At 37.5% G+C, this 22,767-nt stretch overlaps 1 protein-coding gene across 1 annotated transcript in view; it reads right to left on the bottom strand.

Moving 5' to 3' along the window:
• Positions 1–22,767, bottom strand: part of Trdn (triadin) — a 382,140-nt gene that overhangs the window by 161,643 nt on the left and 197,730 nt on the right. Inside the window, exon 13 of the mRNA XM_060373675.1 lies at positions 2,084–2,137. Coding sequence (XP_060229658.1) covers positions 2,084–2,137 — 54 coding nt within the window. The remainder of the gene's footprint in view (positions 1–2,083; positions 2,138–22,767) is intronic.

Below are 22,767 nucleotides of genomic sequence, written 5' to 3'. Positions count from 1 at the left end.
TACAACTGGCTGTATAGCCCTTTCCCATACTAACATAAATTGCTTACAAAGAAGATGTTGGTCAGATGCAATACATTCAGTAATTTCTCACAACATGCTTTCGGCTAATGAGTATGCTGTGAGGCCCCTCTACCCAGAAACAATCATTTCACTGTCTAAATACCTCTCTTTTATTGTTAAACACTGTAGCACTGCATAATCCAGTGTAGAAGATAAAATGGAGATACTGCTCAACGAACATCTTTCCTGTTTTTCTCTAAAAGGGTCTTTTAAACTTTTCATAGGTGACAATGAAAGAAGACTTATGTCTCTCATCTGTGCTTCATCAAATTACATCTTCTGGTTTGAGGGTAAACAGCTTCTACTTTTTAATCCCTAGGGATATCAGTGAGTGACGGAACTGTTGTCCTTTCATGGCTCATAAAGTTAAGGTAATTATTTCTGTAGTATATCTGAAAGCTAGTTTTTGCAATGTGGGCATTTAGAAAGCAATACTGATTTTATAACATTCCAATAGACTCTTCTAATATGAAACAAATCATAAGCTATAACCAGTTTAAGGAAGCCATTAGAAACATTTGTGGTAATAGTTTGTCTGTGTATTATATACTTATCTGAGGTTTATTTTTAGAAATATATATTAAAGCATCATGAATGAAGCTTGGAATAAGTGTACTGACTGATTTTTTTTTTTAAATTTTTCAGATCTGTAAATTCAGCATCATTATCAACACAACTTTTCAAATGGCTAAGGAAATGCTTGATCTAATGACTAGTATTCATGGTAACAGAAGATACTCTACAAGCTCACAAAGTAGAAAAGTCAACACTAAACCAGCTACAAACCCTTCAGTCAACAATTGTGTCCTTTCTACACGATAATCTGGTGCAATGGTGGCACAAAGCTTGTTGGAGTAACCATCCAATATCTGACTGGATTTAAGGCCCATCCCATGAGATGGAACCTATCCCTGACGGTGTTTGGGTAGCCAAGAAGCTGTTTTGCTGAAGGAGCATAACAACAAAACAACTTCTCACAACATTCTGCTGTACTCATGAGTGACTTTCTCAGCCGCCATTAGAGAATCTTACTCTTGCAGAAGATGGATTAAGTACAGAGACACACAGCTGGACAAGGTGCAAAAGGTGAGAGATTTTGAAGCACTGTCCTAAATGTGATGTCTCTAATAATTCCCAGCCCCACACAGCTCAAAGAACCCTGCAGAAGAGGAGGTAGAAAGCTTGCAAGAGCCAGAAGGGGTGGAAGACATCAAGGAAACACAGAAGAACCTGTGAACATATGAAGTCACAGAGACTGTGGCAGCATGCACAGAGCCTAAACTGGACTGGACTTTATGGGGTCCTAGTGCTGAGAGTGGAACTGGACACAAGCTCGCATCCATAACCCGGGTGCTTCCTCCAAATGGTTAAGTAACGACATAAAAAAAAAAAAAGTTTGTTTTTCTTTTACAGGGTCTCACTAAGTATACAAGCCATTCGTAGGGCCTGGCCCCATCCCCTGCAGTAGATGTCCAACACAAAATAACCTCTAACATCTTTGAAGGTGTTTTGCCTCACAATGCTTTGGCTAAGTATTTTTATTTCTTTTTTCTAACATGTCTTTTACTTATATATTATGGTTTCTGATTTTGTGTTTAGGGTGGATTTTTATGTGAACTAATCTGTATCTATATGCGTTTCCTTTGCTTTTTATTTGGCTTACTGTTTTTCATTTGTTTGTTTAGTTCCATTCATACGTTTGTTTTTACTTTATCACAATTTTTTAGATGCCTATTTGCTTTCTAATGAGGGAGACCAAGAAAGGATGTGGATTTGGCTGGATGAAGATGTGGGGAAGATCTGGGGAGAGTTTTGAGGAATGGGAATCATAATCAGAATATATTATATTAAAAAACCCTTATTTTCAATTAAAAAAAGGAATATTTGCCGCCACTTGTTTCTTGTTGAAGAGTAGCCAGCAGATGGCGCCCTTCTGCAATAAACAGCTTTTCCTTTTGTCAATAAAATGCTATGTACTTACAAAAGAAAAAAGCAGTCCTATATATAAGCAGCCACTACCTACCTTGTGTGGTGACTTTTGTAGTCGTTTGTTTGGTTTCAGGAGATTTGCCTGGTTCTTAAAAAAAGACAAATAAGTTACCGTTAATAAGTGATTTAGAACAAAATATAGCAGAAAGAGGAAAATTATACAGCAAAACTGATTAACTTTGGTTTTTAATTGTTTTCTTTTGACAGTTTTGTATTTGAGTACTGTGCTTACATCATTTCCACTCTATCCTCTCCCCTCAACAACTCCTCCTGCACTAATCTTGCCTCGAGTTCATAGCATCTTCAGATTTAATTCTTATTGTTATACACTCACACTCATACACGCACCTACTGACAACATTTAGTCTTGTTATTATGTCCACATGTTTACGGTTTGACCACTTGGAATGGAAGATATACGATGAGCTTTATGACCAAAGTAAACTGGCTCTTCCTCTCAGTATCCATCGATCGCACTGCCACTTTCACTGGTTTCATCGTTCAGATCTTGTTTAGGTTGAGGTTATAAAACCTCATAAGGGTACAGTGTTCCTGTCATCTCTGGAAGACACTAATGCTCAATGCATCTTTTCCTCTGGCTCTGACATTATTTCTTCTGCCCTCTTCTGTGATGTTCCTTGAGTATAGGGGAAGGATTACTGATGTACCAAATGGAACTAGGCACTTCATGATGACTTACTCTATGAGGTGTTTTTTTTTTGTTTTTTTTTTTTTTTTTTGTTTTTTACCCATTGTGAATCTCTGTAATATTGTCTATCTGCTACAAAATAAAGCTTCTTTGTTGAGAGAACTATTCTTTTTTCTCTCTCTCTCATTTATTTGTTTTATTCACTTTACATCCTTGTAGACCCTTTCCTCCTCCCCTACCAGTCCCATCCCCTTTGTTTTCCCCCTCCCTCTTTCTGAAGAAAAGGGGAGCTCCCTTTCCCATCTACTTCAGCTCATCAAGTGGCATCAGGACTGAACATATCCTCTTCCCCTGTGGTCTGTCAAGGCAGTCCCTCCAGGACAAAGTTACCTGAAAGCTAGCAAGTGAGTTCATGTCCAATGAAATCCCTACTACCCTGACTAGAGTACCCATTTGAAACCTCAGCTGTCCATCTGCTACATTTTTGTAAGGGGGCTAGGTCCAGTTCATGCATGGTACTTGGTTGATGCTTCATTCTCAACAAACCTTTCTGGGCCCTGGTGAGTTGGCTCTGCTGTTTTTCTTGTGGAGCTCCTGTCACTTTTGGATCCTTTTCTCTTCCCTCCCACTATTCTCCAAGACTTCTTAAACGTTGACCAATGTTTGGCTGTGAGTCTTAGCATCTGTTTTGAGGTGCTGCTGGGTAGAGCCTCTCAGAGAACAACTCTGACAGGATCCTGTCTGCAAGCTTAGCAGAGTATCTTCCATAGTGTCAGGGGTTGGCACTCTCTAATAAGGTGGGTCTTTGGTTGGGCCAGGCACTGGCTGGGCATTCCCTCAATCTCTGCTCTATCTGCTTTATCTTTATTGCTGCCCATGCCATAGGCAGAGTAAATTTTTCATAGAAGTTTTCGTTGGTGGGTTGGTGTTCCCCTCCCTTTACTAGAAGACTAGTCTAGTTAGAGGGTTCCTCTCTAGTATCTATGCTCTCTCTTACTAGGAGTCTTTGCTTAAAACTCTTTCATATCCTCCCTGGAGCCTACCCTGACTTAGGTCTCCAATTTTTCACAGAGATGTTCCCACCCTTAGTTTCTCTTTTCTCCACAAGCCTTCTGTCCTCTTATCTTTGCTTTCTTTGGGTCTGATCTCCACTATTTTAACTCTCTGTGCCCCCTCTCCTACCTTGTTCCCTCTCTTCAGCTCTGTCTCCCCTTCCGAGTGAGATTTACACATCCTCACTTGGTTCCTTCTTGTTTCTTATCTTCTTTGAGTATGTGCCTAGTACTATGCTTATCTTGTATCATATGATTAAAATCCACTTGTAAGTAAGTACATACAATGTGCATATTTCTCAGTCTGGGTTCCCTCACTTAGGATGATGATCTTTTCTAGTTCCATCCATTTGTCTGCAAATTTCATGATTTCTTTGTTTTAATAGCTGAGCAGTATTCCTTTGTGTAAATGTGCCATGCTTTCTTTATCTGTTCCTAGCTTGAGGGACATCTAGGTTGTCTTTCAATTTCCAGATTATGGCTATTACAAATAAAATTGCTCTGAACATAGTTGAGCAAGTGTCCTTGTTCTATGGGAGTGAGTCTTTTGGGTATACCCAGGAAAGGTATAGCTAGATCTTAAGGTTAAAGTTATTCCTAATTTTCTAAGAAAGTGCCAGACTGATTTCCAAAGTGGTTGTACAAGTTTACACTCTCACCAGCAATGGAGGAGTGTTCCCCTTTCTTCACACCCTCGCCCCCATGTGTTGTCACTTGAGACTTTGATCTTAACCATTCTGACTTGTATGAGATAGACTCCCAGAGTGATTTTGATTTGCATTTCCCTGATGAGAAAATCCAGCATCCCTTCATGATGAAAATCTTGGAGAGATCAGGGATACCAAGCCCATATCTATACATAATAAAAGCTATCTACAGCAAGCCAATTGCTCACATCAAATTAAATGGAGAGAAACTCAAAGCAATTTTATGAACTCTTAGAGCTGATAAACAGCTTCAACAAAAAGGTTGGATATAAGGTTAATTCAAAATATCAGCAGCACTCCTGTATACAAATGACAAATGGACCAAGAAAGAAATTAGGGAAACTACATCCTTCACAATAACCACAAATAACATAAAGTATCTTCATGTAACTCTAACCAAACAAATGAAAGACCTGTATGACAAGAACTTCAAGTCTCTGAAGAAAGAAATTGAAGGAGATATCTGAAGATGAGAAGATACTGGTGAATCTGTATGATCTACAGACTCAATGCAATTCCCATCAACATCCAACACAGTTCTTTACAGACCTTAAAAGAACAATTTTAAACTTCATATGGAAAAATAAAACCCAGAATCACTAAAACAAACCTACACAATAAAAGAACTTCTGGAGGTATCACCATCCCTGACTTCAAGCTATACTACAGAGCAATAGTAAAAAAAAAAAAAAAAAGCTGCACTGTACTAGCATAGAAATAAACTGGTTAATCAAAGGAATCAAATCAAATACTCAGAAATAACCCCACACCTGTGGTCACTTGATTTTTGACAAAGGAGACAAAAACATACAGCGTCTTCAACAAACATTGCTGCTCTAACTGGCTGTCTACATGTAGAAAAATGCAAAAACATCTATATCTCCATGCACAAAACTCAAATCCAAGTGGATCAAAGATCTCAGTGTAACACCAGATACATTAAATCTATTAGAAGGGAAAGTGGGGGAAGAGCCTCAAATTCATTGGCACAGGTAACAACTTCCTGGACAAAACAACAGCTTAATCTCTAAGATCAATGACTAATAATTTGCACCACTTGAATCTGAAAAGCATCTGTGAGGCAAAGGCCATTGTCAGTAGAATGAAACTAGTCTACTGATTTTTAAAAGATCTTCATCAACCCCACAACTGACAAGGGGCTAATATCCAAAATACATAATGGAAACAAGAAATCAAACAACAATAAACAAAATAACTCAATTTAAAAATGGGGCACAGAACTAAACAGAGAATTCTCAACAGAGGAATCTTGAATTGCAGAAAAGCACTTAAAGAAATGCTCAACTTCCTTAGTCATCAGGGAAATGTAAATCAAAATAAGAGAACTATTCTTATGTGCGGACATAAGGGTACCTATTAAGACTACATGTAAAAATATTTTGCCTTAGTAAAATGATACTAGTAGGTTCACTACTAGGATTCACTACTAGGATCTATGACCTCTGTATCCACACATAGATGTTTTGTTCTTGACAGTCAAAATTTTTTTCTCATTAAATTTAGTCAGTAGTGAAATTGCAAATAATGGGGCATTTTAAAGCAGAAAAACATAAAATAAATTAAAGCATAAGACAGATATTTAAAACTTTTCAGCCTCATTATGTGCTTAGCACCTAGATTCAAAAACTAAAAATGATTCAAAAACTTTTGAACTTCTTTGTGAATGATTTCTGTGTGGCCAGTGTTTACTTTTAGACACATGGTGGCCCACTGAAAGTCACTACAGATAATAAAAGAATATGCCCAGGACAACCATCTTCAAGCTGGAGCTCGTCTGTATCACTGGGATGACATCACCAACACTGCTCTCCTGTCCATCAAACTTACTGTTGTCTAGGGCAACGATATATGATATAAATGAGAAGAGTCATTTTAGTCTTTCACCCATGTTATATTAGTGATTTTTGTTGTCCTTGCCATTTTTCCTTCTCTATTCGGGATTTTCTCATAAGCAGACATCATACAAAACTCCACTTACATGACAGACATGTAAATATAGTTTTTAGATAAAGTATAAAATTGAGGTTTCAGAAAACAGTTCATTTCATTTAACATGTTTGAAGACTGCCTTTAATAACTTTTTATTCTTAAAATCATACAGTAATATGGGGAGAAAGATTTGCCCCTCCTTGTCAGTTATCTTCATTAATGTATTAATGAATTTAGAATTATATCCGTTAGAGGCATAAAAACATCATTGGAAGATATGACTGACCGGTCACAGCACTGAGACTAAGAGACTGAGTGCTCAGACTTAGGCAGTCTTCTGTATTAACTACGCCCACCTACTCATGAATTAGAGAACATTATGAGAGAGGGAGCAAAAGAAGCTAAGAGCCTATGGATAGGGAGGAGAGTTCTGAAATATTAAATTCTCAACTTCAGAGTCATGAATAGCTGTAGTTGCTTGCACAGACTATGTCGGAGATCAAGTCAGTCAAACTTCCGGCAGGGATGGGTTAGGGACTCACCATGGGTTGAAGCCTCACCATTGCTGAGAAGCTATTAGCAATTGATCACTTCAGGGAAAGGAAGAATTATTTTTCTTTAGGGATGTGTCTTCTGGTAAGCTATCCATTGTATGGCCCTGTACATATGCACAAATGGGTATCACTACTAGGACTTACTACATTATTAATTTAAAAGAAAACAATTAGGGGCTGGAGAGATGGTTGAGAGTTTGAGACCATGGGCAGTTCTTCCAGAGACCTTGAGTTATTTTCCCAGCGTCTAAGTCAAGTGGCTTAGAACCTCCTTTACCTCCTGTTCCCCAGCAATCAGCTGCCTCTGGGCTCTGAGAACCATTGAACTACAATACTCGTAACTATACTCAAACACACACACACACACACACATTTAAAAATAATAAAAAAACAAATCTTTAAAAAGAAACAAGTGGACTGTAAAATTGGGTTGGGAGGGAGAGGTGTTTGTTGTCTTCAAGGCCCCCAGTGGAGCTGGAGTTAAGTTGCAGGGACAAATATAATCATTTCATAAGTGTGAAATATAATCAATTCATAAGTGTGTAATTTTTAAGAATAACGAAAATTACTATTTAAAAAAGAACAATTCGCATCAAAATGATTTGACAAAGTATAATAAAATAAACCGTGGTCATTGCTGAGTATGTAAAGTGCTTGCCTGGAAAGCATGGGGACCTGAGTCTCATCCTCAAACCTTACAGACCTCACTGGGCATGGTGGCAAGAACCTGTAACTATACCACTGAGGGGACATAGTCAGATCCCTAGCACTTAATCCCTGGCACTTAATCCCTAGCACTTAAAGTTGAGTCTACTTAGCAAGGTCCAAGCCTATGAGAGAACTTGGTTTAAAAGTAGGTTAACTGTGTTTCTATGAAATGACACCTGAAGTTGTCCTCTGGTCTCCATACAAACATCCACACAAATGCACATATATGCATGCGAGCACACATGCACACATGTATATATGCAAAGTATCTCTTTTCTTCTTCTCTCTTCCTCTCTTCCCAAATATACCCTTCATCAAAATAAATAATAATAATATAAAGAATCCATATTCTGGAAAAATTAAAATATTTTGTCTTTTATTTAAAAGAAAAGTTTTTATTTATATTGTAATTGCTAGTTATTTACTCAAAGCCTGGCTTCTGACTGATCAGGACTCAATTGAATGACCTGTCCCTCTACAAGGTCAGTGGCACACGGATGGGCATTTTCTAGGGCTCATTCTCCGCAGGCTCTTTTTTTCTGTTATGGCCAAGTTTTCTCTCTGAGACTTGCCTGCATCTGTCCTCTCATAGAAAAACACATTCGTTTATTAATGCACACTGATTTGTTGTCAATAGTGTTACTGGAAGAAAGTTTGTTTCTTTTAAGATTTTGCTGTTTTATTTTACGTGTATGAGTGTTTTGTTTCCATGTCTGTATGTACGCTACATTCATGCCTGGTGCCCTCTGATGCTGTAAAAGCTTGTTCAGTCCCTTGAAACTGGAGTTACATGTAGTTATGAGTTATGTGGGTGCTAGAAACTGACTGGGGACCTCTGATGAACATCAAGAGCTTTTAAACATCTTTAAAACTCCCCAAGTTCATTCTTAAAGGGACAATCTGCAATGCCTACCTGTAAAGCGGCGATTTTACCAAAAGCAAGTCTCGGGGTCACAACACCAGCATGAGTACCTCAAAATTAAATGTAGTGCTTCTCTAAACTTAAGCTCTTAAGTTAATGCATGTTAATTCACAGCCTATTACCTGAACTGCATGTCAGGAGAAGCTAACAGCATAAAACCAAATGCCTTTTCAACAATACTGCCAACTTGCATCCACTCAGCAGCTATGTGAGCCTCTACCAAGGACACATGCAGAGACAAACAAACTTGACATCTGTGTGTACATAGCACTTATGTTTTCAAAACCATATGGTTTAAAGAGGAGACTCGATCCTGAGGCCATACATGGACAGCAAAAGAAACCCACACCAAAAGGCGTAACAAGAGAAAGCACAGTGAATCCAGGCAGATCTCCAACAAAGGTACATTTTCTGCCTCCTTTTATTTCTGCCAAAGAAAAGAAACTAACATTATTCTAGAGACATTTCCAAACAAATGCAGAAATAACAAAAATAACATAATGAAACACATACTCCCAAGAAGCACTGAAAGGTTCCCAAGGAGTGGCAAGTTTTTGCTTCTGTATTATCCCAAACAAATGTCACCCAATGCAAATTTTCACATGAATTTTCTACCTTGTTATTAGCTTTTATTTGATAATTATTTAGATATATCTTTGCATCAAAGAATAGAATTTTAACAAAAAGTGGATGATCTAAAATGTCACTCAGTATTTTAATAGTTCCAAGATTGATGAGTACTATTTAAACCATGAAATCATGGGCTGGTATATATAAGCTCCTAGGTTCAATCTATATAGTACCAGAAAATAATGGGAAGAGGTAAAATTTGAATTGTAGCATAAAGCTATATTGGCCTCAAATAAAATGTCAACATAATTTCTTTAGCATACTCTAGTAGGAAATTATTAAATATGTCACTATTCTAAATATAGTAAAGCATATTCATACAAATACATTGTTATGGATTATATAAACAAAATGTTTCAGCCTCTTGATTCCATATGCATGGAAAAGCTTGATTTAACAAAACTGAAGAAACATTAAGACACTAGATATTTCATTAAAGAACAACTTTTTGCTACAGATTCAAATGTTAGTTCACTATCACAAGCTTGTCATTTATGGGTCACCATTTATGTTCTGACTTAAATTAGTGTAAGTTACAAATTTCAGATAACTGCCAACATCGAATGACCTTCTACAATAGAATCCTCGATATTTGCCACTGACTATTGGACAACGGATGAGCATAATATTATTTGAGAAACATGTTTGAGTCTGACAATTGTTTTTAGGTTTCCTCTACCTCTGAAAAAAATGTAATTGCATTTATTACAGCTATACTTCTCAGAATAAAATGGAAGATATATATTACTGTTTCCAAAGGGACAATGAGTAATCCTTGAATATTACATCAGACCCTTCGTTTCAGCGAATGGCAGTAAAATAAATAATAAAGAGTCCATTAAATAACCTGATAAGAGAAATTGAATGAGTAGAAGCAAGTGCTAAGGCAAGAAATAAGTATTGATGTCAAAGTCCACACATTTGCAATTTCTCAATCCCAGTCTCCTGGCCATGACTATGAAGGGTTGAATCTCACAGCAATCCTGCAGTAAACTTAATTGCAGAGCTGTTTCTTCTCACTGGTCTACAAATCCCATAAGGTTGCTAATTACTACTTATTCATCTTCATAATTCTAGCACCTAGAAAACTACTGACAAAACAACCACTGATAAACCCATAAGACATCGCATAGACAAGATTAGAGTCTCACAACAGTGTGATGCAGCCATGATCATTCAGGCCTTTACAGCCATTGAAGCAGGACATTCGCCCCAAGCATGGATGGATACCATAAAAAGCTAAAATGTTACGCTCAGGATGCGAGGCTAAGCACTGCACTCAGGGTCAACCGCTTTGGACCCAGAGAAGAGCATGTCTGATTGCATGCGGGTTGATACCCCAGGTCCCGCCTCTGAGAAAAAGGTATCGGACGGGTCTGATGCTCTTTGGGTGGATGACACCTAAATGAACATCGGTACAAAGTCCCAATTTATTTCTAATATCAGAGATCAGACCTCTACTCTTGCCTGATGCGTCTAAAACAAAAAGGGGGAACTGTAGAGAGCTACGGAATGCTGTGCCTTAAAGATGGAGCTGGTTTCTGCCTTCCACCTTCCCGATGGTGAGTACTCTCTGTCACGAACAATTCCACATTTGGCTAAGGCCGAGGATCTGGCTTGCTTCCATGTATGTGGACCTATCTGCATTGCCCACGTGGCACGCCTGGGTTGGCTACCCAGAGGCTATTTAAGCTGTGGGCTGGCTTTCCCCAGGGTCAGATGATTGTTCAATGTTCCTGAATAAACTGCATTGAAAAAAAGAAAAAGAAAAAAAAAAAAAAAGAACCATAAATAAAGTAGGTGTTTGGAAAATCTAAAAAAAAAAAAAAAAAAAAAAAAAGAAATCGCATAGAAAACGTAATGGTAATAGTGAAAAGGTTCAGCTCACGAGATTGATATACAAATGCAAAATTAAACTCTCTTGCTCTTTACAGTTGATTGCATATTAGGCAGAAAGCCTTCTCATTTTAAATTTTAGCACTTGATATTCAAGAGATTATATTGGGACCAGGTAACATTGGTGAATTTCGTACAGTTTGAACTATTAGTGTCTCACTATAGCTTAAAGCAAACAGTTCTTCATGAGGCAAGTTATGAACCAAATTCCTTTTACTGGTTTTTAAGAAAAGAAAATTTAAAGTACAGTCTCTCTCAAGTATTGCAATGCACAGATATTTAGGTTAAGTTTGAAAACTGACTATAGAGCCTCTGTGGAGGTTGTGAATAGGTTGCTGTGGTATGCCCACAGGGACAAATACTGGTACTTTGCTTGTTTTTTGAGAGCACAGTCTGAAGAACAAAAAATGAGAAGGTTGTGGTGAAGCTAACACAGCTGCCGGTGGAGGTGGAAGAATTCCGGTAAAATCAACATCCTCGACCGTGTATATCATCCATCCCTGACTTCCTTGAGAGCACTGCTTAAGAGCGATAGGAGTTCTACAGAGTTTCAGAATAGGGCTTCCCTTACAGGCATCCTTCTGAGAAAGCAATTTAGCCTGATTACTTTTGAGAGGGGGTAGAAGGGGGAAGGGGAGGCACTGAGGTGGGAAGCCGGGAGCAGAAGGTTACGAAGCTGCAGGAGCACCAGTCTCTGCAGGACCCCCTGGGCTCAGATCCTTTAGCTTTATTGTTCTCCTTATGGGGCTCCTGTCCCTTGCATGTTCCTCCATCCCTACCCCTCTCTTTTTCCATAATACTCCCTGCCCAAAGTTTGACCCTGAGTCTCAGCATCTGCTTCGATCCCCTGTTGGGTGGAGCATTTCAGAGGACCCTCTATAGTAGGCTCCCATCCTGTTTCCTCTCTTCCACCGCTTCTGGTGTCTATCCTGTTTGCCATTCTGAATGAGATTTAAGCATCCTCCCTAGGGTTCTCCTTAGTGTTTAGCTTCTTTAGGTCTGTAGATGGCTATACTATATTACACGGCTAATATCCGTTTATAAGTGAGTGTATACCATGCCTTTTTGTTTCTGGGACAATATTTCATTTTAGTCTGATAATCACCCGGTTGAGATGAAATTAATAACAAAGCAGCCTTTGGCTACTCTGTCTGACCAAGAGAGCTGAGGTCTGAAAGAATGGCTCAGGTGCTGCCAGATATGAACATTTAAGATGTGCAGGAAAATGAATAATTTATCAAAATAATCTGTTGTTGCTAAAGGTTTATAAAGAAAAAAAAAAAAACTAAATTAGCTGGAAGCACCATTTACAAAAGGTAATGCAATTGAGCCAGAACTCTTTTCTCTCCCCAGAGGATCTACATGTTACCATTGTTTATTTTCTAATCTAAATAGCTCTAGATGGGTTAGCAGTAAAGAGGTAAGGGGAAAACAAAAGTATGTTCTCTTAAACTAGTCCCTTTTGTTTATTTCATGAACCTTTAAGGAACCAAAATTGTGGTTTTCATCATTGAAATCATCCTAAATATTTTTCAACTTGAGGGGGAGAAACAGAAATTTGATGTTTCAATTAAATATTAAGTTAAAATAACCTCCATATAGACTGTGGGGACAGCATCAGCAGTAACCAGGAGCACTTGAGACAACTAATCATAGGAAGACTTAAGCACCTCCATCAGAGCCCTGTGAATATACGCATCTGTCTGAATAGAGTGAGTGGGAGTGAAGCATTTTTTAACCAACTAAAATTTTAAATTAACTATATTTAAAGGATCAAACAAAATGGTTTGTAATTAAATAGGAAGTTAACAATGAACCACGGATCATTCAGATTTCTAATGTAAGGGAAGAATGATATCCACTGAGAGCAAGAAAAGCCAGATCCTATGAAAGTAACAAAACAGATCATGATATATATATATATATATATATATATATATATATATATAGGCACTGCTCCTCTGGGTACCAGATAGAAAATTATCTGTCTTATAGGTGTGTTGATTTAGGCACATTTCATAAAGGAAAGATAGTACCAGCTTAGCATTCAGGTTCCTTTCTATCCTTTGTAGCAACTTTGTAAAACCACTAAGTACGTAGATCAGAATATTTAAAGGATTTGTTCACATTTTGCTTTGATGGGAAATTATTTTTACCATTGAAACTAGCTTTTGTAATTATTTTATTTTTTTAAATAATGTTCTAATGGCAACTATTCTGACCTTGCAGACTGATTTTCTTTGGAAATGCATGTGCTGTTAGAATACTGTCTTAACTAACTAGAAATTTAAATTGTCCTAAGAGCTTCCAGCAGAAATATGATGACAAACATTTTATCCTATATTTGGAAGACATTGCATTTCCATAGAATTGATTTAGTGTCTTAGCTTGGATTTTACAGTTGATTTGGATTATTTTGAAAGTTTAATACTTTTTAAATATTATTTATTTATTTTGCTTATTTATTTACTTATTTATTTTTTTTTTTAATGTGTGTATATGTGTGTAAGAGTGTGTGTGTGGCCACACGTGTGCCATAGCATGTATCCTGAGCTAAGAGAATAACTTGTGAGTCAACATATTGCTCCATTGTGTGTATTCTAGGGGTCAGATTCATGTTCTCAGCCTTGGGGCAAGCACTTTTAGTCCTGATAAATCGCATCATCTGATTTAGGTTCTTTAAGAGCAATAAAGTACAGAGTTTCTTTAAAATAAAACCACACCATTTGATTCTATATAAATGGGAATGTTTACATAGATAACAGTTTTCCTGGTTGTTCCATGATGTTTTCGAAGCAAACTTTCAATGGAAAGCTTTCAATGGTAAAAAAATGAGCTCCTGCTGGCAGAGGCCCTTACTTCCATTCACACATAGGGTTTGAAGTGGTATTCTCATTAACTGGTGTGTGAGAACAACGTGATCTAAGTTCAACACATAGAAAAGGAGCTCTCATTGTCCTGCATTAGTAACCAGCATGTGTGAATCTTGTCACCTTGCTTTTTGCCTTTACAGAATGTAGAAAGCAGTACTCTTTTCTCATTACTCCATTTAACAGGTTATAAACCTTCAATCTTTGTTCCCTCTTTATCCCTGAACTTCTGGTGGGCAGGGTAATTTTTGGATCAAAGGTTTTGTTGGTTGGTTGTTGTTCCCCTCCTGCCACTGATCCTGCCTGGCAAGGAGGTAGTCACTTCAGCATGCATGTCCCCTTCCCCCTTAGGAGTCTCAGCTAGAGTCATACCCATATCCTCCTAGAAGCCTACCCTGCCTCAGACCTCCAGCTTGACAAAGAGGTGACTACCCTGCTCATTTCCCCTTGTTCTCAGCCTTCTCACTTCTCCTTGTTCTCCTCACATCTGATCCCCTCCCTTTTTTCCCTCCCTATTCCGTCTCGTGCCCGATTCCTTCTCATCATGATTTCTGCTGTCTATTCTATTACCCCCTTCTGAGTGACATTCTGACACCCTTTCTTGGGCCCTCCTTGTTACTTAGCTTCTTTGAGTTTGTGGCTTGTACTATGGTTATTATGTACTATAGGTCTATTGGCCCAACCTGAGACCCACTCATGACAGAGAGCCAGCCCCTGACACTATTAATGATGCTCTGCTATGCTTGAAAACAGGAGCATTACTTGACTGTCCTCTGGGAGGCTCCAGCCAGCAGAGGATCTAGACAGATGTTGGGATTTGCAGCCAAGCTTGGAGCAGAGCTCTGAGGTTCCTGTGGAAGTGTTAGGGGGAAGGTGGAAGTACCTGGAGGAAACAGGAACCACACAGAGGCCAACAGAAACAACTAGCCTATTCCCATGGGGACTTATAGAGACTGAAATATCAAGTAAGGACAATGCATGTCTGGATCTAGGCACCCTGAGCATATGTTGCTAATGGGCAGCTTGGTCATCATATGGGGCACCAGACAGTTGGAGGGTGCATGGGCTGTTTCTAACATGGACTCTATTACCTGATTTTGGATCACTTCCCTCTGGTAGTGCTGCCTTTCCCTGCCTCAGGGAACTAAAATATTATCAGTCCTGATGTTATGGGGAGGGTTGATAAGGGGAGAGGTGAAGTTCCCCTTTTTTGGGGGGAAAGCAAGAGGGGAAAGGGGAAAGAGAAAGAAAGGACCAGGAAGAGAGGAGGGAGGGGGAACCCTTGAGATGTAAAGTAAATAAACTGAAATTAAATATATAAATAAAAGAAAACGAAAAGATAAAAAAGAAAGGTTATAAACCAACAAAAAATTAAGTTTACATAGTTTTCATGAAACTACCAAGTAGTGAGGATAGTTAAAAGAAATGCATTGAAAACATGATTTATTGTTCCTGGTATCTTTAAGTCCTAAGCACAATTTGTGGCACTGAGCAAAGCTCTGGTAAAGTTCTTTTATGAATAAATGGAAGCTGATAAAAAGGCAAGGCTTTGGGAAGATCAGTGTTAGATGTCTGACATCTCAATTGAGAAGCAATTATCCTCACAAATTACTCAGACTGTGACTAACGTCTTCTTTTTAACTCTACAGTTCTGAAGATGCCAAAAATGCAAAAATAGATAATCAGATTCAAATAGAATCTGAGCTTCTTGTAAAAAAAATTTAAGAAGTATAAAATGCAGATATACTGCAGTGCTATGTTAAATCAGTTCCAAAGAAAAGGACATAGTTAAAAGACACATATTCTGCATGAGAATTCAGAGATGCAAGTACTTCATACGATACTTAGTCCTCAGGATAAGCAAAATATTTGGGGAATTAACAACCTATAATTTTACTTGCCCTGAACAGTACCTAATATGGTCTATCATTCATTCTTCAATATTTATTACACCAAAGCTCATTGTCATTATATTATTTAAATAAGATAATTAGTTCTATCTACTGTTGCTTCGGGGATGTCTCATGAAAAACAAGTTTCAGGAGCATACTGTTTTAAAGAAACAAGCTAGGTAAATAAGATTTGATGTAGAGACAAGGTAAATGTTCACAAAGGGTCAAGGGGAAAGAAGCTATTAAGTAAATAAATGATAAAGTGATAATGTATTCTCTCTGTTGTGTGGATGAACTAGCTGGGGAGGTAGAGTCTTGGTAAAGGTTAAGGAAGTACAAATTGTTGGATTAAATAAGCAGAACACCGATCCCAGGCTGTCTTCAGAGCCTATGGCTTCCCATTCCTGTGCAATGAGGTATAATCGGCTTTTTGTATGTGGATAGATTGAATGTAACTCAGGAGTAAGCATTTTAGGAGGGTCTAGGTTGTTGACAGTTGTAAAAGCTGTCTTCACCCAGTCTCCAGCAAACAACTAACCAAACCATGTCCAAATAGGTCAAGTGCTTCACTATAACCAATCAGATGCTTTCTGTCTGGGATGCCCACATAATTTTATCATGTATTGAATTTTTTTTCTGAACATTAGATTAAAAATAATTCTGATTGTTAATTGACCCATGTCTGATTATTCCTAAAGTTAAAATGTGTGTCAGTTCAGTATAAAAAATTTATGTGCACACCAAGAAACTAAACATATATCAAAACTGAAAAAGACACAACCTTTAAAATGAAATGCATTTGTTCAAGTATCTAGAAACTTTTTTGTTTTTAAATTCTTTTTGTTTACTGCAATTTATTGACTTTGTATTCCAGCTGTAGCCCCCTCCCTCATACCTTCCCAATTCTGCCTTCCCTCCCTCTTCTCCTCCCATGCCCCTTCCCCAGTTCACTGAGAGGTGAGGAGTAACCTAGCCTATCCAGTCTCATCAGGACTGGCTCCATTTTGTCTTCCTCTGTGGTCTGGTAAGGCTGCCCACCCCCCTCAGGGGGAGATGATCAAAGAGCCAGCCACTGAATTCATGTCAAAGACAGTCCCTGTTCCCCTTAATAGGGCACCTAATTGGAAACTGAAATGCCATGAGCTACATCTGTTCAGGGGTTCTAGATTATCACTATGATAATCCTTCATTGGAGTATCAGTCTCAGAAAAGACTCCTGTCACCAGATTTTTTGGTTCTGTTACTCTCCTTGTGGAGCTCCTGTCCCCTTCCAGTATTTCTATCTCTCCCTTCTTTCATACGATTCTGGGCACTCTGCCCAAAGTTTGGCTAGAAGTCTCAGCTTCTGCTTTTATACAATACTGGGTAGAGTCTTTCAGAGGCCCTCTGTGATAGGGTACTGTCCAGTCTTCTGGAGGTATCTCCATTCCTGATCTCAAATTGTACTATAGAGTAACAGTTAAATAAACAAAACAAAACTGCATGGAACTGGCATAGCAACAGCCTGGAGGATCAATAGAATCAAGTAGAAGATGAAGAATTTAACCCACACACTTATGGACAACTTTTCTTTGACAAATTTGCCAAACCCATACAATGAAAAATAGATAGCATCTTCAACAAATGGTGCTGGTCTAGCTGGATATCTACATGTAGAAAAATGCAAATAGATCCATACTTACCACCCTGCACAAACTAAAGTCCAAGTGGATCAAAGACCTCAACAGAAAAGCAGACACACTAAATCTGTTAGAAGAAAAAGTGGAGAAGAACCTTAAACTCATTGGCACAGGAGACAACTTCCTAAACAGAACACTGACAGCACAGGCTTTAATATCAACAGTCAATAAATAGAACCTCATGAAACTGAAAAGCTTCTGTAAAGCAAAAGACACTGTCATCAGAACAAAACGCCATACCACAGACTGGGAAAGGATCTTCACCAACCCTATATTTGACAGAGGGTTAATATCCAGAATATATAAAGAACTAAAGAAGTTAAATGGCAAGAAATCAAGTAATCTAATTAAAAAATGGGGTACAGACCTAAACAGAGAATTCTCAATAGAGGAATATTGAATGGCAGAGAAACACTTACAGAAATGTTCAAAGTCCTTACTCATCAGGGAAAAGCAAATCAAAACGACCCTGAGATTTCACCTTACTCCCATCAAAATGGCTAAGATCAAAAATTCAAGTGACAACACATGCTAGAGAAGATGTGGAGAAAGGGGGACCCTCCTCCCTTGCTGTTGGGAATGTAAATTTGTTCAACCACTTTGGAAATCGATCTGGAGCTTCCTCAGACAATTAGGAATAGTGCTACCTCAAGATCCAGCTATACCACTTCTAGTCATGTATCCAAAATATGTTCAAGTACAAAACAAGGACATTTGCTCAATCATGTTCACAGCAGCTTTTTTCATGATAGACAGAATCTGGAGACAACCCAGATGTCATTCAACTGAGGAATGGATACAGAAATTGTGGTACATTTACACAATGGAATACTACTCAGCAATAAAAAACAAGGAAATCACGAAATTTGCAGGCAAATGGTGGGAACTAGAGATGATCAACCTGAGTGAGGTATCCCAGAAGCAGAAAGACACACATGGTATTTATTCAACTTAAAAGTGGATATTAGACATATCATATAGGATAAATGTACTAAAATCTGTACATGTAAAGAAGCTAAGCAAGAAGGAGGACTCTGGGTAAGATGCTCAATCTTCATTCAGACAGGCAAATGGGATAGACATTGCAAGAAGGAAAAACAGGGAACAGGACATGAGCCTACCACAAAGGACTTCTAAAAGACTCTACCCAGCACAGTATTGAAGCATTATGCTGAGACTCATAGCCAAACTTTGGGCAGAGTGCAGGGAATCTTATGAAAGAAGGCAGAGGGGACAGGAGCTCCACAAGGAGAGCAACAGAACCAAAAAATCTGGTAATAAGAGTCTTTTCTGAGACTGATACTCCAACCAAGGACCATGCATGGAGATAACCTAGAACCCCTGCACAGATGTAGCTTGTGGAAGCTCAGTCTCCAAGTTGGTGCCCTATTAAAGGGAACAGAGGCTGTCTCTGACATGAACTTAGTTGCTGGCTCTTTGATCAAGGGAGGCCCTTGAATGGGGAGCAGCCTTATCAGGCCACAGAAGAAGACAATGCAGCCTTTCCTAATGAGACCTGATAGGCTAGGGTCAGATGGAAGGGGAGGAGGACCTATTCTCCTATCCCCTATTCCCTATCATTGGACTGGGAGAAGGGCATGGGAAGAGAAGAAAGAGGGAGCGAGGGATTTTGAGGGGAGGAGAGTGGGGGCTATGGCTGAGATACCAATTGAATAAACTGTAATAAATAAAAAAATTCACTCACTAAAAAAAAACAACAAACTTTATACTAACTACTGTTAACTTGATACATTTTATGTATGTGAGTAATATTTTCTGTTTACATAATATCTATAATTCAACATAAAATTCCTAACATTTTGATAGTGTCTTGAAATGTTCCATACTATTCTATACAGAGTTCTAAAATGCAAAGATTGAAAATGTGAATATGAATCAAATAAATCAGAATTCAATGAAAATCTACTATAATTACAAACATTTCTAGTGTGGATGTAATTACCACCCAGTTGTAATACATTTCTTGATCTAATACCTTTTGATCTGACATAGTTTGGTTTTATTGGATTTGGTTTGATTTTAATTTTATTTGCTTCCTTGACTTTTTTATCTCAGCACACTAAAAACTGCATGGTGATGTGCCATCGTTAAACTTAGGGGAAATCTCTTTAACATCTCTGGGAATAATGTGTAAAACCATGTTTATTTAGAAGACAGTTAAATATACATATATAAAATGATAGTTTGCATTTTTCATGGGGATTGGGAGAACATGCTTGCCATCCCAGCATTTAGGATGCAAAGTCAGGAGGATTTTCATATGTTTGAGTTCATCCAGTCTACGTAGTGAGTGTTTTCTTTTTTTTTAATTTGTTTGTTTTGGTTTTTGTTTGTTTATTTGTTTGTTTTTGCCATCCTGGATTATGAAGTCACATCTGTCTCAAAAAGTAATAAATACAGTTTTATTTTCTTTTTTAGTTTCTTTTCTTTTGGAATTTTATAGTGGTTAATCTAAAAATACCTAGTGATCAATAAAAGTAATATTTCATCTTTATTGTTTCATCAAGGCAGTCATAATAAATAGACATATAATCTTTCACTCTCCCAACCAATTCTTCATTAGAATTTTGATGTCACATAGTCATAACACATCATATTTAAGAGTATGTTTTTCTTTCTTTTATTCACTAAAGAAAGGTTTGAATGAGGCGTGATCGGATTTTCTGTGTAAATGTCAATAATAACCTAATTAATTCACAAAATGTATTTACTACTAAATAAAATGGGCAAAGAACACAGAACTAGATTTATTATAAAATTTGTGTTTAGCAGTCTTTCATGATTTCAAAATTTTAGTCTAGTGGACAGATGATGACTTATAGATTTGTCAAATAATAGGTGTCAGTTTGTATGTGATGCACTGCTATTCCTTTCCTTAATAAACTTATGAAATTAAATATTTTATAAAATTATAGGACTTTCTGTGAAGACCTAAACCATTGTATGAATAAAACAGAGTAAACATGCAGAAGTACTAATGAATGAGACACTAGATACACATTTAAAAGACCTACCTTATACGCAAAAGCAAATGTAGATACTGTATGGTCTCAGTTTGCAGACCAATTAATTTTTAAGGTAGTCACCCAGGGAAACATTACTCCCTAGACGCCAACCTGTCAGGACCTTAATCTTGGAATTCCCTGTCTCCAAAGCCATAGATATTTCTCTCATTCATGATTTTGTAACTTGTGTGGTATTTTGTTTTGGCAGCACAGAAAAAGACCAAGTTGAGAGAGGATTTTTAATTCAGTTAAAAAGTAAGTTTGAGAATACTGACTAGATGATTTCAGTGTTGGTTTTGTTAGCTGAGGTGAACAAGAACAGCAAAACTGCAAGATGGGGTTTCTGAATGCATCAGGTGGGGAGATAGAAGCAAGGCTGGAAAACTCATTTGCCCAAGTCATCACAAAAAGAACCCAGTGCTCACATCAAAACCTATGAGTAAGGAAGCCTTTATATTCAAAAGCAAGGCCTGGGCACCTCTTCATTACTTTAACCTGTCTTTTGACTCTCATCTTTTTCTCCACAATCAACTATTTTTGCCTTGTTTTTTTTTAAATCACCAAAGTACTACCACAAGATATATGTATATCTTTTACAGTATATATATATATATATATATATATATATATATATATATAAAATCAGGTAAAAAGTATCTCCTGTCAATTGCATATTCATAACCAAGACATCCATATCCTTGTAGATATTTTCAGATAAATAGTGTGTAAGTGTTACACCTCCCCTCCTCTGACATACAAGTAACAGAGCTTATTGCTTTTAACACTGTTACTTTCTCCCCATTAATCGACCTTTCCCTATCCTTGCCTGGTACACATTTTCTTATTAAAAGGACTTATTTTTATTATCTTACATTATGTGTGTTGATGTTAAGTACAAGTATCCATGAAGGCCAAAACCATCTATCCAATGCTTCCTACACATCTTTATCGGTATTTATTGGGATACCTTTTGAATCCATGCTATGTGATTTTATAATTTAAATTCTTAGCCATTATACAATATTTTCATAGTCATAATACAACATTTTCACTTCTTCTTAGGTAATTCCTTATGGTAAAGTATTTGTGGAAAAATGATCTCTTGTTACAAAACGGTTTTTTATTTTGCAATAATTTCTTATCAGTTTTGAACAAAGCAATTAAAGTGCATTACAGCCATACTTAATCTTTTTTAGATTCATTTTAATAGTAAGTAATTGTGTTTTACTGTGCCTTTCTGTGTTTACTCGTACTTCAAAATGACAAAAACAGTTCGGCCCATACATTTTTTCAACTTATAATTTACAGAAAATAGAGGAATCAGTGAGAGGACAATGCAATATCTTGACTCTATTCTACTCCTTAACACTATTTACTATGATAGTAGCATAATAAGTCTTTAGTTTTCATTCGATAGATGTATCCTGGGTAGAGCTTACCTCCTATTAGAGAACATTTATAGTTTATAAGCTTTTGTTATGTATATTCTTTGATTTAGCCAATAAGATCGATGGTAGGCATCCTTCATAGTCTCTGAATGAAGGGATGTGGACTGGCAAAAAGAGCATAAATATCTAATTCAAAGGCAGAGGTTTGAATCTGGCCTTTGCCGTTTACTATTTTATACCCTTGATAGTGCTTCAGTTTCAAAGGCTCAAATTGATGGGATGAGTAAATGCAGTGAAATATGTAAAGCACCAATAATAACACTTTAATATGACAGGTACTTCACAAACATGCCTTCTTCCCAGGCACTTTTGAGTGCTGACATAGAAACAAATGCTCCTGTTTTTATACAGTGTTTATGATCGCACCTGAATTTTTAACAGGGGCAATATATTCACGTGATATTGTGCCTCGGTGTGTGACATAAAACATAGAATATGATTTAACAAAAGGAAATGATACAGCACTAACAAAACTCTGAATATCGTAAGAGACAATTAAATTCTCAGTGTTGTATCCTGTGTCGTCTTACAGAGGGCAGAAACTTTATTATGACTCGTGAAACAAAGCATATGGGCATTCAGATGAGCGGTTAAAACGTGAGATTTTATAGAAACAACTCAACACTCTACTACGATAACCGTCATGCAAAGACACGGAGACACGGACAGGTAGAGACAGGAGTTTGAACAAAAACAGCTAGGAAAGAATGAACAGAATGGCAGAGAATGGGATGC

The sequence above is a fragment of the Meriones unguiculatus genome, chromosome 20, assembly GCF_030254825.1.
Source record: "Meriones unguiculatus strain TT.TT164.6M chromosome 20, Bangor_MerUng_6.1, whole genome shotgun sequence".
In the NCBI taxonomy this organism is placed as follows: Eukaryota; Metazoa; Chordata; class Mammalia; order Rodentia; family Muridae; genus Meriones; species Meriones unguiculatus.
Note: the sequence above shows the minus strand (reverse complement) of the source record. Positions and strands in the feature narration are given on the sequence as shown.